Raw genomic sequence first — 18,602 nt, 5'->3', positions numbered from 1 at the left:
ATCGTTAAGATATTCTGCGTTGTCTAAGTTACTATAAAGACAGATCTAATGACCGTTTGAATTCAAATTCAAAAACTCAAAACCTAAACCTGACAGTCTTGTGAGTTTCGAAACAGTAACCTGCGACTTAATCCTAGGTGGCATCTCCACATTAGTCAGTGATGTACAACGGAGCATTTTTCAAACACACAGAAAGCAATATGTCATACGTGGGGGGCCCACATCCGCTACGCTCCTAACGATAACCGAGTTGATCCAACGGTCAAGATCTTTTCACATTTCAAATAATCCCTATTCCCCGCCTCACAAGTGTAATTAAAAAAACCATTATTAAATTCACACTCAAACACTCACACTGAAACGCTCTCTCTTCCTCACTCTCTTTCTCTCTGCAAAACCCTCAAAAAATCCAAGAATTCTTCAAAGACTCTCTCTTTGAAGACTTGGACTTTGTTTCTCTGTGTGAAAACTGAGTGAATCGCCGTTCGTCGTTTTCTTCATCAACATCTTCGTCTTTGGCGAAGCGACAAGCCTCGTCTTCGACATTGGAGAATCCCGGAAAGGCCACCATGATTGCGCCTCGATTGGCCAAGAAGCGAGCTCCACTTAGTAACATCACCAATGTCAAGAATGTGGCTCACATTGCTTCACGGAGCTCCGTTCCCTCTTCTACTTTGGTATTTACTAGTACAAAAATGTAGTGCAAAATAAAATGAAATTAAAAAAAAAAATGTTTGAAACTTTTGGTTCTTGTTTTATCTTACTAATGGGGTTTGAGAAACGTTTTTTGTTTGTGGGGTTCCCTTCATTTTTCAAAATTTTTTGTGGCATTTAATTTATAGCTATTTCATTTTTAATGTTACTAAATGATTCATCTTGTGCATGTTTTCTTTGCTTTTCTTTCAATTTATGTTTAGTAAATTTTTTTCATTTTCTAAGGAAATTGATGCTGATCCGTTAGGTTGTTGAGAAATTGTGTCTATTTTATTTATTTTTAGAGCTTAATGTAACAATTTGATTTAATGGAGCTGAATACATGAAAACTTTGGTGCTAATTCTTGCTATTAGTATAAGGAAATATACTAAAATTATATAACTTAAGCCTCAGTCTTGAATTGCTTGCTCTGTGTTGTATATTTTGCACCACGAATCACGGATATTCAAATATCTCTGGCATGTCCGTGTCAGACACAGACACACTTTTGCATTCGTGTTCTTGGTGTGTCGGGAAGAAACTATAATTTTCGATTAAAAATATTCGTTTGATTTTAGATATGTTTTTAAAGATTTTGATAGTCGGTACTTATTTTGAAAACTTAAAATAAACATAAATATGCCTAAAAATTAATAAAATAATACCTAAAAATATTAATTAATTGTCATATCCTATTGTGTTGTGTCCTAAATTTTTCAAGAATTATTATATTGTGTCATGTACGTGTTGGAGTCCATGCTTCTTAGATTAAAGATCCTATTGGATTAAGGTCAAGCCTGTTGGATGGCACTAATTAATTTTTTGGTAACATAGATTTCAAAATTTTAGGTTTCAGGGCATCTATTGCATTGATCATCATAGCGTTTTAAGAATTCATTAAAGGCTCTAATTTTGCTTCTATCAATGCACATCATGAGCAGTTTTGATGTGTTCCACTGTGAATGATAAAAAAATGTGAGTATATTTCATTTTCTTCACTATCTGTGCAAATACCATCAAACTCAATGCACATTAGTGTACTTCAATTTTCACTTTGTTGGTGTTGCACATATGATATAGAACTTATACTACTTGCTGCACTTTCATTTGTAAAGACTAAAGATAGTATTTGGGAGATTGAGTAGCTTTCATATTTGCAGATGCCATCTGCAACTAAAAGTGCCAAGGCAAAGAAGGCACCCTCTGCTAGCGCCGGTAGCACGGCGTTTTCCAGGACCAATTTTCCTGCATCCTTGAATGTTAAATCAAGTGTACTTGTTCCTTGTAGCAAGGTTACATCTTTCCCTAGAAGTAATGAAACTGCCCCTAGCACAGCCGCTGTTCCTGCATCTTGCAGCATGGATGTTTCTCCAAGTAAATCAGATGGACTTTCAGTTTCTTTGGATGAGACAATGTCTACTTGTGAGTCTTACAAGAGTCCTGAAGTTGAATACATTGACAACAATGATCTTCCAGCAGTTGATTCTTTCAACAGAAAGACATTAAGCAACCTCTACATTTCAGACCATGAAGAAAAAACAGGTATCTTTATTGTAGCAAGAAAATTCAAGCCTTCAGTTTATGTTGTATTTGTCTCTATTCTTTGATTTTTCCCTTAATTTACTAATATATTAATCATGCATCTAATTTTTATATTCATGTTCATTCAAAAAGCTCTTGCCATAAAATTGTGGTTTATATTAATTTGGTTGCAGGAAATATCTGCAATAGAGATGTCGTTGCAGAGATGGAAACAGATGATAAAATTGTTAATGTTGATAACAATTATATGGATCCGCAGCTTTGTGCAACCATTGCTTGTGATATTTACCAGCACTTGCGTGCCTCTGAGGTATGTTAGTTTTAGTATAATTCTACTAAAAGCCTTTTCATAATAATTAGGCATCTATAGCTAGCCTAGTCTAGTCTACATATATTGTTTATATGGGTTTCCTATTTTAAATTTTGTTTCCCATTGTTTGTATTTTTCTTATCTGTTTAATTCCTGGGAATTTTAGGCAAAGAAAAGGCCTTCCACAGACTTCATGGACAAAATTCAAAAGGACATCAATGCCAGCATGCGTGCAATATTGGTTGATTGGCTTGTGGAGGTAATTCATTTTTGTTGATAGTTTTACATATTTTGTATACCCTGAATACATGCCTTAAGAGATACAAAATTTATAAGGATAATTTTTTATTATTTTTCAATAATGGGGATTTTTGTATTATTAAATTTGTTGTCGGCAATATGATCACCTAATAATTGTAACTTTATCAAGGGTGTACATGTAACATATGTTTATCTTGTGAAATTCTGAACTTCTATTCCAACTGCAGGTGGCTGAAGAGTACAGGCTTGTACCTGACACATTATATTTGACCGTAAACTACATAGACCGGTATCTTTCAGGGAATTTGATGAATAGGCAACGGTTACAGTTACTTGGTGTCGCGTGCATGATGATTGCCTCGTAAGTAAACATTTATCCCTAGTGTTTTATCCTTATATGTGATAGTCCTTTATTTTGTACTCTTAGTAAAAATATTAACAAGAAAAATTATTATATTGCCAGCAAATATGAGGAGATTTGTGCACCCCAGGTAGAAGAGTTCTGTTACATAACTGATAACACATATTTCAAGGAAGAGGTTGGTCCTGCCCTCCTTTGGCTGAATTGAGCTTTTTCTAGATGATTCTTGCATTGTTTCTATCCTGCCTAAGCAGCATGAACATTAGCATTTCATATGTTGCAGGTTTTGCAAATGGAATCTGCAGTTTTGAACTACTTGAAGTTTGAAATGACAGCACCAACAGCTAAATGTTTCTTAAGGTAAGGGCTAGTTCATGACTATTGACTATAACTATGTTTTTCACGCATGCTGCTTCAGACGGTGACTTGTGATTAATTGTGTAGGAGATTTGTTCGTGCTGCTCAAGGAATAAATGAGGTATTGTTCCTGGGCTTGAGTGCTCAATATGTTTGCTTTTGTATCTTCCCTGCCATATGCATGGTCTAAATAATCATCATTTTGTTTACACTATTGGGATAGTTTGCTTGAATATAATGCACCATAATTAATTCAATTATGGATAAAAGATTTTAATATAATGACTAGATTAGTAGTGAAAGGTGGTTGGGAAAAAAAGCCATCATAATGGTCACTTCATAATATATATGTACAGTGTTGGTTATTGATTATACTTGCCATGCCCTAACACTTTGATTTTTTGCGTTTTTTTATATATTATTTGCCATCTTCTCAGATTCCATCATTGCAGTTGGAGTGCTTAGCCAACTACATTGCAGAATTATCTCTCTTGGAGTACAGTATGCTTTGCTATGCTCCATCACTTATAGCTGCTTCGGCAATTTTCTTGGCCAATTATTTTCTTTTCCCTTCAAAGAGACCATGGGTATGTGCATGATAATACATTGATATATTTCTTGTGATTTAGGTTTATTGTTTTTGGTAGTAAGTCTGCATGTAATATAACTTGATTTTCAATTTGTTTTGGTACAGAATTCCACCTTGCAGCATTACACACTTTACCAGCCTTTTGATTTGTGTGACTGTGTCAAGGATCTCCATCGCCTGTGCTGTGATAGCCATAATTCTAGTTTACCTGCTATCAGGGAGAAATACAGTCAGCATAAGGTAAGAAATACTGTTTCTATCTCCGTCTCTGATAAATTATTGATCTCCCAAAAGTTTAAGTTGTTAGTAAATGGTGAACTTAATCTCTCCCTAATAAATGGTGAACTTTAAATCATATGCTCTAATTCCTTGATAAAGTACCAATTCTCCAAAAGCTTAAGTTGTTTGGAAATTAATTAACCATTATTCCGACACTCACACACGTCCACTTATGCTTTCTCATTTTGATTATTTTCACTTGAGAGACTGATAAAAGTAGGATTAGGGTGTCCTTTGTTGCAAGCATGTTGTGTCAGGTGTATTATAACAATAATCAAATAATTAATAGCTGCAATGGAACTGATCAGTTGCAATTGGATGAGCTGGTTGTGTAGTCCATAGTTTTAGATGGGTTAGAAATCAGAACCATCATTTTACTTAAATTTGTATATTTTGGTTGATCTGCTAATGTCCTAGGCTTTAACTGAGATGTTTATTTCTTCCTCAGTACAAATATGTGGCAAAGAAGTATTGCCCCCCTACAATACCTCCAGAGTTTTTCCACAGTTTAAGTCACTAGACATTTGGATTCCTGGTCCAATGCTTCAGTTGGATATAGACTTGACATCAGTTCACGGATACTAGCAGCTAGTTGGTTCCAAGCAATGGAATTTTTTTTCTTTTTCTTTTCTTCTGCCATTTTGTATAATGTCTTCTTTTTCATGATTTCATTGTTAATGTAGTACGTTAGTATTTTTGTAAACTCGAAATGTAAACTCCAAATGTTGTATGATATGCCTTCTTTCTTTTTCAGTGCTTTCTCTGTTTATCCTAGAGTTAGATCTGCATGAAGCCAATATTTATAATGATTTTTAACAACTTAAATAGAATTTATTGACATTGAACAGGCATCTGCTGATGATGGGTCTATCCCCTTCTTCCATTGTCAATTTTCAGCAAATTTTAAGAGAAAGAACATACTTTCGATTGGTTACTTCTAGTTTTTTAAAGAGCTGATGAAATTTGCTCATACTTAACTACAATTGGAACTTCAACAAGAAACAACTTTAAGGAATCCTTTCTGGTGTAAACTTTGTGGGGTTAGGAAATCATTGAGGCTTAGAACTTTTTAACATATTCCCTGTGACATATTATCTAAAGATTAAAATGTGGAACAAAAAAATTGATGCTTAATTATGATTGAAACAATCCTTAAATAGCAATATTGTGATTGCAACCCAGTGAGTCTTTGTAATTCATCGGGTCCTTAAACAATGGAAGAGGCTTGTTTAAAGAAGGGCAGAGATCATTGGTGCCACCATTATTACACCCTCCCACTACATTATCATAAAACATTCATAATTTCCGGAAGTCTGAACCAGAGACATCAAACATCAAAAGCTCATCCATGTAATTAAAGCTTGATGAGAAAGTTAGGTGAGAAATCGTCTTTGGGAAAAATTGACGGCATTGTTATCATTCATCATTCACCAAGCATCCGCCCTTGAAAGTTGAAAGGTTCTTCAAGAGCATTTACTACCAAAAGCTTCTTTGGTCTTAGCCACATTTGATACATGCCCTTGTGGTTGAGGGTGTGATCTCATTGGAGAGAACAATGTTTTTTTTGCTTGTGTTGCTTACCACCATTGATAAGCTTCCTTTTCATGAAGTGATCTGATAGATTTCTTCATGTAATTATCTACTTTGATTAGGTGTTCTAAGAACCTTTTTTTTTTCCTTCGGAAGGAAGGCAATCTAAGAATTTTGAACAGTAACGATAGAGGGAAAAAAAAAAAAAAACTTTGTTTGTCATGCTAGTACCATAAATCACAATTGATATGTAGTACAGTAGTAATATATTAATAACTATGGATTAATCATATCTTGATTGATGTATATAAATCACATTAACTTCAATTTAAGGTTAAAAAATCCAAAGCCTTATGAAACGTACGGTTAAGGTGGCACTAATTACTTAGGTTTTCTCATTTCTTAGGTATCCTTGACTTCTAGCCACCTAACTCTAAACAAAACTTCTTATGGGTTTCAGTGCCCTAATCAACAACAAAATGGCTCAAAGTGTGTGTTTGGATTGGGATTATAAATAAAAGTTATTTTACTATTTAGCTTATTTTTGCTACTATTTATGGGTATCACTACACTTTTTGGCACTATTTATGAATCATATTGTACTGTTTCAACTAATTTTTACCTTTATCTATAGTACTTTCAGTAATAATTTTTCAGTTTTAACATAATAAGCGGTATCCAAACACACTCTAAGCCTCTAAGGTTGTGTTTGGCATTAGCTTAAAAAACCAACTTTTTTCACTATTTAACTTAATTTTGGTACTATTCATTGCACTTTTTGGTACTATGCATGACTATCACTATACTATTTCAGTTATATTTTAGATTTACTTATAGAAGTTTTAGCAAAAACTTTTCAGTTCAGCTAAATAAGCTGTTTCCAAACAGACTTTAAGTATGATTATCGTCATCACAACTCACTAACTTACCTTAATTATAATTATGAAAAATGTTAGTAGCACGTCCAAATCCAAAACAAGCTTATGTGTCAACTTGTGATTTATACGGCAAATCTTAAAATCTACTTTTTTTTTTTTTTAATTTAATTTATTTATTATTATTATCAAATACTAATTGTAGTCCTATGTATAAGTGTTGTAATCCAATCAATATTGACACCCAAACATGTTGTGAAATTAATTATGAATTTAGGGAGTAATTATTAGGTACTTGATGCTCCATTTTTTTTTTTTTTTTTACATTTATGATGAATCACATTAATTAAATTTATAGAGGGATCTGCTATAAATTTAAAATGGGAGAGCATCACTCGACCGTAAGTGTTTTATAAATTCCCCAAATTTGGGCGTCTCATGACTGATATTCCATATTATCCAAGTTACAAAGAAACAGACCCAATGACAGCTTATATTCTCTATTATCGAAGTTAAAAAAAAAACAGGCCCAATGACCGTTGAAATTCAAATATTGGAAAACGAAATAGCCATCATAATGGGCAATGTATAATATATGTACAGTGTTGTTTATTGATTATACTTGCCATGCCCTAAAACTTTGACTCTTTGTGTTTCTTTTTTCTTTTTATTTTTTATTTTTTAATTTTCTCTCTTCTTAGATTCCATCATTGCAGTCGGAGTGCTTGGCCAACTACATTGCGGAATTATCTCTCTTGGAGTACAGTATGCTTTGTTATGCTCCATCACTTATAGCTGCTTTAGCAATTTTCTTGGCCAATTATTTACTTTTCCCTTAAAAGAGACCATGGATATGTGCACGATAATAGATCGATATATTTCTTGCTATTGAGGTTTTGGTTTTTGTAGTAAAAACTACTTGTAACATGACATGATTTTCAATTTTTTTTGGGTACAGAATTCCACCTTTCAGCATTACACACTAGTACCAGACTTCTGATTTGTGTGATTGTGTCAAGGATCTCCGTCGCCTGTGCTGTGATAGCCATATATAGTTCTAGTTTACATGCTATATATAAGGGACAAATACAGTCAGCATAAGGTAAGAAAAATGTCTTGTATTGCTTCTCTCTGAGATAAATTACTGATTCACCCAAAAGTTTAAGTTGTTTGAAAATTGTGAAATTAATCATTTAACCTTTATTTTAATAACTAGTCGTTAGCCCATACTACACACAGAAACTTACCTATTTGTAAGGTAGACTAAAATAATTTTATAAAATCTTAAATTGACTAAAAAACTATATCATTGCATGATTTGCTCTTGTATGACTTCAATTTGAATGGAAGATCAAGGATTCATAAGAGTCTACAATGGAGGTTCTTTTTTGGTTGCAAGTAGAAACATTTTTATTCCTAGGATTGCAAATTTCATTGCTTTCACTGCTTTTTGTAATAGTTTACAACAAACACTTGGATACACAATCATTTCAAGGTATACAGAGTATAGCAGCATCAATAAGATAATGCAAGATATCCAATTTGCTAATATATGTGAGTTTGAATGTAGAGGGATTTAAAACTTGAATGTCTCAGTTGGAAACAACAGCTAGACATACTAATTGAACTATAAGACTTTTGGCAGGGTGAAGTATTTTTAAAAACTATGATTATGATCTATAGAACTTACACATTAAACCATTCAAATTCAATGTTCAATTAGTCAAATATTAGGGAATTTATCTTACAACTTCTATCAATCTAGAGGAAGATGTAAAAGAAAAAAAAAAAGAAGTTGAGCATTTTTCCACATTAAATTAATATATATATATATATCTATTTGTAATTTGGTTAGAACTCATTATTTTATTAAAATAAACCAAAAAATTGATTCAATTACGTTCTACTTTTTTCTAAAAAAAATTTAATTTAATTTAATTATGTTACTCTTTTTTAGATATTTTCTAATATGAATTTATATATGACTAAACAATAGAGTAATATAAGAGAAAGATGAGTTACATTCGAAAGAATAATTTCAATTATTGCAAGCTTTTTTTCTCTTATAAAAACTGCTAAAGAGAGTTTGGTGGTTCATGTATGAAAATTACTTTTTAAAAAAATAAATGAAAAACCATAAAATAATTTTTTTTTTTTTTTTTTACAAAGTAGAGGAGAAAAAAATAACAAAAGATAAAGTTTCACTTATTGTTAAGTTTGGATTAGAAAAAAATAATTTTGTTTTAAAAAAATGATAATGATGAGTTTGAGTTTAAGATGGACTTGTTAGAGAGATAGAGTTTCACTTCTTGTTAAATTTGGACAAAACAAAAATAATTTTATTTAAATATAATGACAATTTTATTTAAATAAAATGATAATTTTATTTAAATATTGTGCTGACGTGGAAAATTGTGAGAGTTTTAGAGGTTTCGGTTATATATATATATGGATAATCATCTCCCTCATGTGTGAGTTTCGACTCCCCCTTAATATGTAGCATGTGTGAATTTTTAACTTTTTAATTCACCCGCTCTAATTGTTAAGGTGCACGGCTGCACCTAGGAGTCCAGCCCACATGGGACTCTAAGTTCTTATTTAATCAATCCTATTTCAACATGAAATAGGTGAACTTGGTGTACAAGACTTCTATTCCTAATTCAAGTAAGAATAGGAGTGTCTGGTGGCATGAATGCTTGATATAAAGCATTGTATGCGTGTATTTCAGGAGAGAGATTTAGAGAGAGATTGAAGAGTGAAACACAGTTTTGAAGCCGATTGAAGGAAAAAGATTTGTGCTTTGTGTGGCATTGAGGAAAAAAAGAAAATGTGATTTTTCTTTTGCTCAAGACACACAAGAAAGATAAATTGGAAAGTTTTCTCTAGGACGATTATTTGGGTATTACAACCACAAAGAGTTGAAGTATTTAGAGTGCAAGATCTTGCTACGGATTTTGTGGTGAGGTATTTGTTCCTAGAGATATTATTATGTGAGACTTTGTCATGCCATAGATTATTTTATTTTTTTTTTTAAGGGGGGGGGGGGGGTGGGGAAGGAGACTTCTTGTATGGAGGAAAGTTACTCAAATGAGTATTTTATGTGTACATTTAGTCATTTATGCTCCAAACATTTATTTTGATGAATAGATAAAGGAATCATTTTTGAAACAGATAAACTAAGCTTAGTTGAGAAACATGAGGAGGACAATTGTGAGCTTAGAGAAGGGTCAAACACTTTAAGAATATAAGATAGATTGCTCCACCATAACCACTTGTAGGCTTACCTCTAGAAAGTGTATTAGGCATATTAAGGNTCTAAACTCATCATTATCATTTTTTAAAACAATAAGTTGAAACTTTATCTTTTGTTATTTTTTTCTCCTCTACTTTGTAAAAAAAAAAAAAAAAATTATTTTATGGTTTTTCATTTATTTTTTTAAAAAGTAATTTTCATACATGAACCGGGTTTATTATGCGTACCTCGGCTTATGAGGGTATTGGGGTTTTTATAGTAGTAGAGGGTAGACCTTTCTTCCTTGGAGTAGAAGTCTTTTCCTTATAGGAATCCTTATGCGCGTAGATTACGGAATCCTTTCCTTATAGGACTCTGATACTGGGCGTGGAATACAAGCAATTTCCCTAAAACCCATGCGTGGTGACCAAGTCATGGTTTTCATAGAACCGTCGGCCTTAAAACCGTCAGCTTGCACTTTCCCCTTCAGCTGGGTTGGCGTCAGCTTCACACTACGTTCAGTAGCCTAGGGGCTCCAAATTACCGTCAGTCAGACTTGGGGACTTCAGCCCGTCGGTTTTGTCTTGATCTAGTCAGCATGCATTCCTTCACGCTTGGCCTACAGCATTCGTCATAACAAACCCGTCAGCCAGAGCAGAAGCTGACGGGTTAGGCTCATGGTACCTGCTATAATTCCTCTATATCAATAACCATTTTTGTCATGCCTCAACTTCTCTAGGGATTACTTTGAGCTTCTTGGCTAAGCTAGCATGATATTGTTCATTTAGGATATCCCACATGGTGTTAAAAGATCTCATACCAATTAGTGCCCAAGGCCTCCATATAGGCAATGTAGGACTTAATTAGGATTTGGTTCCCCCTCATTTGCCCCACCTAAGAGGTCTTTTGGACTTTTTGGTCCTAACTAGTGCTTCATTCTTAAGGACAATGAGAACTTTGGAGAAAGATTGATGCCAAGAGTGCCAAAGGATTTCTTCGAGGATATTCTTCCACTAGTTGTGCTTAAATGATATTCAATAATAGAACAAGAAAAGTGTTGGAAACAATCAACGTTATTATTGATGAATCAAGTGAGTTTCCCCCAAAAGATCCTCACGAGTAAAGTTAAATCATTCGCCCATGGTTGTCAGTATCGTATTGTGTACAAAATCATAAGATATTCGCATGTATTGGATAAATGGCATTGTATCATACAATACATACATGCGTGTTTAAGAAAGAGGGGTTTTTTTTTTTTTTTTTTTTTTTTTTTTTTAATTTTTAAAATTTTTTAATTTCTCCTAAAAAATTGGACTACACACTTAACACAACATTTTCATATTTTCAAAATTTTTTCTACACCATGAATAAGGTATTAATTGACAATATAAATTTTTTATTTGATATTGTTGTTATAAGTATAAGAAACTCGAATGCCAAGAATAAATATAAAGAAAAAATTATTAAAGTGAAAGAACAAGAAGTGGTAGTAAATGTTGATGATCACAAAGAAAATGTCAGTGGAGAAATAATTTTGCAAGATGAAGAACACAATGATAACATTGACTTCGATGAAGTTGATTATCATAGGTGATGAAAATGATGAAAAGAAATCATTATTTTGACTCATATGTCATATATTATCACTTTTGAATTTAATTAATTTGAATGTTTATGATATAAACATATATTTTTATTTTTTTTTATTTTTATGTGAGTATAAACATATGTTATTTTGATTTATTTAGTTAGCTTTGTTGAATATTATTACATAAGTAATAATTAAATTAGTTATTATTTGAATAAATTTCGAATGTGTAATGAATATACTTTATATATATATATATATCTATATTTTATTTATAGGCGTTTATGTATCTTATGATACACGATGCAAAAAAAAAAAAAAAAAAAAAATCAATTCACGTTTTGACAATTATGAGTTTAACTATGCCATTACTAATAAATTGTTGTTATTCTCTTTGTATCTTGTGTGTGTGTGTTTTATTATAAATTTATTAAATTTTTAATCACAATTTACCCTATTCTTTATGGCTCATTGTCAAAGCTTATATACAATTTATATAATTTTTAAAAATTTTAGTTTTCCTAGACATAGTTTGTATTTTTTCCTTTTTTATTTTATTTTATAAAACCTCATTATATTTTAAAGTGAACCAATGCAAATAAATTTGTTGATGCCCATTTTTTGCAAATTTGTACCCAAAGGCCCATAAAGAAGAAAGCCTAGTGAGAAGCAAGGTCCAAAGACCCACCAAGAAGACCGAAGAGCAAGAAATTTCCAAAGAAAGAAGTGCAAGTGAACGCAAATCTGCCGCAGAATACAAGTCTGCCGCAGAATGCAAATCTGCCGCAAAATACAGTTCTCTAGCAGGATGGCTTTGGCAGATGAAGATAAATTGAGCCCAAGACTATTTTGCTCCAGTCAACATCATTTGGCCCACAAAGGCCCGAATCCTTTTGTATAAAAAAAGATAGGCGTGAAAACTAAGAAGAAAAACACACGGTAGGCCCAAAAGGGTCCGGCAGGATTGAGATAAGTAGCAGGCATAACAATCTGGTATGGTAGGAGATGCCAAGCCACGAAACAAACACCCAAACTAAAGGGAGGCCCAATGATCCAATAAGGCCCAACCTTTCAAAGAAAGGGACAAGTCATAAACGTTGGAGATGCAACCCAGAAAAAGCCAAAATGCGCACGGCAGGATATGCACACCTATTCTCAGACCTCGGCAAACGTCATCAAGAAGGTAAAGTATGCGTATGACCCAGGCATCACCAGCCTATACCCAGCCACTATGGGAAAGGGTGAGGTCATGGGAGAGGGCACAGTCTGGCAGTGGGAAGAGGAGTGGAAATCCATTCTTGTGTTTCTTGCCCAGGCTCTTTTGGTGGGCACAGTCCTGCTGGGATGACATGCCACCCAAAAGAGGCAAGACTGTGTAAGAACCATTGGGTGCATGCCATGAGAGACCGAGAGGGAGAGGGTACACACTGGACGAGTAGAAAAGGAAACTTCATTGTTTGAAAGTCACAGGTCAATGGTGGTAGTCAGAACCATTGACTCGGTAAGTGGTCGGCAAAAGGCTCCCATATCAGACAAAGGCCATTAAGGGGCTAGAACAGTAAAACCGGTCACAGCAGGCTCTATATAAGAGACCTGTAGCTGTGTACAGGAAGGGGGGGAGGAGGAATTGGAAAAGAGAAAACAAAGAGGAGAAAACAAAAGAAAAGAAAGAAAGAAAGAAAGCAAAAAAAGAAAAGAAAGACAAGAATTCTAAGAAAGAAAACAGAGAGAAAAGATAGAACAAAAGAACGGAGTAGGAAGAAGGAAAAACAGAGTGTTTTATGGCAGGCATGCACCCAAATGGGTTAACCCCCTCTCTCCCTCAATAGCCTTGCTCTCTATTGAAGGAAAATACGACTTATACCCGGGCACATACCATTTGGGGCTGGCCTCTCAAAGCAATTAATTTCTCCTTTGAAGTTACTTGCGTTGAGGGAGCAGTTTTCTCTTCCCTAGTTAGAGTCCCGCGGTAATACTTGGTGTGGCAGACTCATTACTTTTATTCTACTAACCCCGTTCTACTCTTTGTTTAAGTTTTATTCTTTGAACGTGAGGCCTTTTAAGCCATTTACTCTATTTATTGTGGCAGGAATAGTGACTGTACTTTCTTTACATTATCTATATTATGTCCGTCTGCCATAACCTCTTAACAATGACTTTGCCTGCTATGAGCTTATAAACAGACTTAAGCAAACGTGGTGTGGCTTGCGCACAAGTCAGGCCAAGGAAGTGGAAAAATATTTCTGCAGTAAAAATGAAGAGTAGTCATTCACATGGCAGAAAGCTTTAAAGCACAGTAGAAAGCTTTAATGTACAGCAGATAGCTCTATTACACAGCAGGAGGCTTTACGGCAGGAAACTTTACTGCAAAACAGAAAGCTTTATCGCACAGCAGATAGCTTCATTACATCGTAGAAAGTATTGCTGCACAGCAGAAAAGTTCCTTCTGCGGCAGAAATCAGAGAAAAGTTCCTTCTGCAGCAGAAACGTCAATCCTGCGGCAGAAACTGGAGAAAAGTCTTCTGCGGTAGAAAATAGAGGATAAGCCCACTTTGCTGCGTCTTCCCTCAGACTTGGACTCAACGTTTGCACACAAGTCGGACCAAATTGAGTTGCAGTTGGACCGGTCTCAACTCCCTTACTTAGAATACTTGGGCCTACTACCGCGGGAGGCAGCCCAACCCAACGCACACAACAAAAAAGGCCCCTACAAAATCAACACTTAATTGTAATTTGAGTCTAAAGTTTTGGCAATGATGGGATTGTTCAATTGTATGTAACAAATTAAACTGTAGTTATCTTGGAGAATTTGAAATAGGAATTACCAATAACTACTGTTGAGGTAGAAAAGGTAACCTTGACAGTCCTTGAAGTCACTATTTACAACTACTAATTTTTAAACCTTTGTTTCTCCCAAAAAAAAAAAAAAAAAATGGAAGAAAATTTTCTCTTCTTTTGGAGTATTACTCTAATGAACATACTAGCTTGAATTTGATCTTAGTTCTTTTTGTTTTTATCTTAATTGGAAGTCCAAATAATCCCTGAAATCCTGAAACTCTTGAAAGTGTAGATTGATTTTTCACCCCAATCTGTTACAAGTGTAATAACATTTCCATGGGTCATTATAGCCTAGAGTCTCGTGTAGAATGTAATGCCTCAGATGAATTTCAATGGTTTAATGATCGAATGCTTCACCTTTAAATTATTAGGTGAAGTTTTTTTTTTTTTTTTGTGAGAAAAATTATTAGGTGAAGTTGATTAGGAAAAAAGATGAAAACGAAAATTATTTTGTATTATCACATTTGAGTTTAATTAATTTGAATGTTATGTCATAAACATTTGTTATTTTGATTTATTTAGTTAGTTTTATTAAATATTATTGCATAAGTGATAATTAAATTAGTAATTAGTTGATGAACACAAAAAAATGTCAACGAAGAATTAATTTTGCAAGATTATGAATACGGTGATAACATTGACTTCGATGATTTTGATTATGAAAGATGATGAAAAAGATCATTATTTTGGCTCACATGTCATATATTATCACCTTTGAGTTTAATCAATGAATGTTTGTTATAAGCATTTTTTATTTATTTATTTTTGTTAAATAGTATTACATAAGTGATAATTAAATAAGTCGTTAGTATAATAAATTCCAACTTTATAATGAACATACTTTATATATATGTGTGTGTGAATGTGCATGCGCTCGCACACATGTGTGTATACATATATTTTATAGGTGTTTGTATATTTTACAATACATGATATAGAAAATTAATAAATTGATTTACGATATTCTACTTTATCACAAATTGTTCCTAAGAAGGTGGAAGAAGCACTTCGGGATATAAGTTGGTTTAATTGTAAGAAAAATTTAGAGAGTAGCGGAAGAAAACAAACATAAATTCTGCTATAATTGTTCAAGTGTTTCAGATATAATTGACTAAAGATTATATATATATATATATATATAGGCTAAACTAGGGACTCTTTTAGTTTAAGATTTGTTCCATAATTCTCCTCCCATCAAGGAGTTTAACCAATTGTAATTCCATGGTGTTTCCTTACCATGAGGGTTATACCAATTGAGAATTGCTTATAGAATGTTACACCATAGCATGTAACTTTCACAAATAGAAAACTTAAGATGAGTTTCTCCTCTATCACTCAAATGTGGGTCACATAAGATTTCTTAAAGGGGATATAATCTTACATTAATGCCATACTTGTTGTAGTGGGCCTTTTTTGTTATATTGGGCTGGGCTGCCTCCTGCGGTACTAGACCCAAATATTTTGAGTAAGGGAGTTAAGACCGGTCCAATTGCAACTCAATTTGGTCCGGCTTGTGCCCAAATGTTGAGTCCAAGTCCAAGGGAAGACACAGCAAAGCGGGCTTATCCTCTGTTTCTGCCGCAGAAGACTTTTCTCCAGTTTCTGCCACATGATTGACTTTTCAGTTTTTGCTGTTGCCAATTTCTACCGCAGGATTGGCGTTTCTGCTGTAGAAGGAACTTTTTTCTGATTTCTACCATAGGTCTGACTTTTCTACTATGCAGCAAAACTTTTTGCTATGTAGTAAAATCGTTTGTCGTGTAGTAAAATTGTTTGCCGTGCAGCAAAACTTTCTGCTATGCAGTGAAGCTGTCTGTTGTGTAATAAAGCTTTCTGCTGTGCAGTAAAGCTTCCTGCCGTAAAGCCTTCTGTTGTGTAATAAAGCTGTCTGCTGTGCTTTAAAGCCTCTTGCCGTGTGAATGACTACTCTTCATTTTTACTGCAGAAATACTTTTCCACTTCCTGTACATAAACAAATCTAAAACCCAAAGAAAATACCCATCAAACAAATGTTAGTTTAAATGAGTTAACGTATTCTCAAACATGTACACATATTCGTAAATAAAGATATATGTGTATATATATATATATATACTTATGGTAGGATAATGATTAGTTTGTGTCAAAAGTAAAACACGTAGTAACAAATAAGAGGAAAGCTTTGGTAGGAAAGGTTTAGTTTGTATAATAGTTAACACGGTAAATATAATAAAAAAAGGTACTGCATCAGAATAACTAGTATAGCAAGTAAAGACACCAGAGCAAGACAATTGATGCAGTAGACGTGATAAAAACGTGCTACAGCAGGATGACTAAATATAGCAGATATAAGTTATAATGAGAGAAATAAAAAATATTTGCAATCAAAATCAAGTATTGAATCTGCCTAAAGAATAAGTAAACCAAGAAGGAACCCAAACTCCAATTTGAACAACTTTATCATAGGCTTCTGCCATAAAAGTTGTGCATTTTGGAGAATAGGCCTAAATGGCTACTAGCTATTACTTTTGAGGACTTCAAGGAGTGGGTTTATTAAGAGAGAGGGAAAAGATGGTCTATTGATGCATGCCTTTATTCCTGCCACGTTTTCTCTCTTCTTTTTAGCATTTTTTTTTTTTTTTAGTTTCTTACTACTCTCATGCCGTAGGTTGTTTTTCTCACTTGGGTCTTTTCCCTTTTTCTGGGTTCCTTTCTTTGGGTATTTACTACTCTCTTACCATGAGATTCCTTCCTTATGTGTTTTTCTCTTTGGGTCTCCTCCTTTTTCATCCATGGCTAGCTCCTCCTTTTATAGTGAATTGATTTAATGAGATTTCTCCATTTTACCCTAAGGCTTCACCAATTATTTTTGGTTTGTTGTGGGTATTCTTTCAAGATTACCCACCAACCTATTGGTTGCCTCGACCACTGCCATTGCTCCAGTATATGTTTGCTGCAGGACAAATTTTTTTTTTTGGTTTGTTCTTGCTGTATACCTCTACCTCTGGGCTACCTCACTACCTAGCTCTATGAAATGCATCAGATGGTCCTAACCATCTATTACTTCTTTTGGGTAAGATACCATCCCAGCAGGATATATTCCTAAAAGAAGTTATGGCAGGAAACCAAATATAGACCCTCTTTTCCCTCCACCACCAAACCATGCCCTCTGAATCCCTTTGACCGTGGGCCCACCTCCCTTGTATTTACTGGGTATAGGTTGGTAGTGCTCCGACCCTTCTGTTTTTGTATTCTTTCGTTCCCACGCCGTTTCTGCCGTAGCAAATTTGTTTTGTTCTGCTGCGTGGCTCTGTCTTATTTCTTCACACGTTTCCTGCTGTGTTTGTCATTTTGTTTAACTTAGCTTTTCTTTCCTTCACGCGTTTCCTGCTGCTGACACTTTCTGCCATTCCTTGTTTCTCTTCACCATGCTTCTTTATATAAGTTTTCACGCTTATTTTTTTTGTACAAAAGGATTTGGGCCTTTGTGGGCCAAATAATGTTGACTGGATCAAAAGGGTCTTGGGCCCAGTTTATCTTCATATATTGAAGCCATTCTGCCAGAGAACTGTATTCTATGGCAGATTTGTATTCCGCTGAAGAACTGTATTTTACGGCAAATCTGTATTCTGCGACAGTAAAGCCTTCTGTCGAAGAATAGGGACGTGTGTTTTCATCTGCCGAAGCCATTCTATTAGAGAACTGTATTCTGCGGCAACGCTGTATTCTGCGGTAGAATTGTATTCTGCGGCAAAATTGTATTCTGTGGCAGATCTGTATTTTGCTGCAGATTTGCGTTTTGCCGTAACTTGCTTTCACTTGCACTTTTTTCTTTGGACCTTTCTTACTCTTCGGTCTTCTTGGTGGGTATTTGGGCTTTGCTTCTCATTGGGCTTTCTTCCTTATGGGCCTTTGGGTACATATTTGCAAAAATGGGCATCAACACTTGTAGAGCTATATGATCAGCTTAAGAGGAGTGAAGTTTGGGAAATTGTACATAGGCCTACTGACACTAATAATCATTGGTAACAAATGAATATTTAAGAATAACTGTAATATATTCTAAGGTCTAGTTTATTTGAGCCAATTCATTAATAGAAAAATTGTCAAATAATAAAGTTTGATATTAAGGAAAAAAAAAACTGATGACTAATTTATTTATTTATT

At 34.1% G+C, this 18,602-nt stretch overlaps 1 protein-coding gene across 1 annotated transcript; it reads left to right on the top strand.

Moving 5' to 3' along the window:
• Positions 1-480: 480 nt before the first annotated feature.
• LOC112028095 (cyclin-A1-1-like) lies at positions 481-5,146 on the top strand. The gene is made up of 11 exons (XM_024060754.2): positions 481-677; positions 1,855-2,236; positions 2,410-2,546; positions 2,713-2,805; positions 3,035-3,168; positions 3,271-3,346; positions 3,452-3,528; positions 3,613-3,646; positions 3,963-4,112; positions 4,220-4,354; positions 4,842-5,146. The coding sequence occupies exons 1-11, from the start codon at positions 570-572 to the stop codon at positions 4,911-4,913; spliced, it is 1,398 nt and encodes a 465-aa protein (XP_023916522.2). The 5' UTR covers positions 481-569; the 3' UTR covers positions 4,914-5,146.
• Positions 5,147-18,602: the final 13,456 nt, after the last annotated feature.

This window comes from Quercus suber, unplaced genomic scaffold (genome assembly GCF_002906115.3).
Source record: "Quercus suber isolate HL8 unplaced genomic scaffold, Cork oak 2.0 scaffold_388, whole genome shotgun sequence".
Classification (NCBI taxonomy): Eukaryota; Viridiplantae; Streptophyta; class Magnoliopsida; order Fagales; family Fagaceae; genus Quercus; species Quercus suber.
This window is presented reverse-complemented; position numbering and strand designations above follow the sequence as displayed.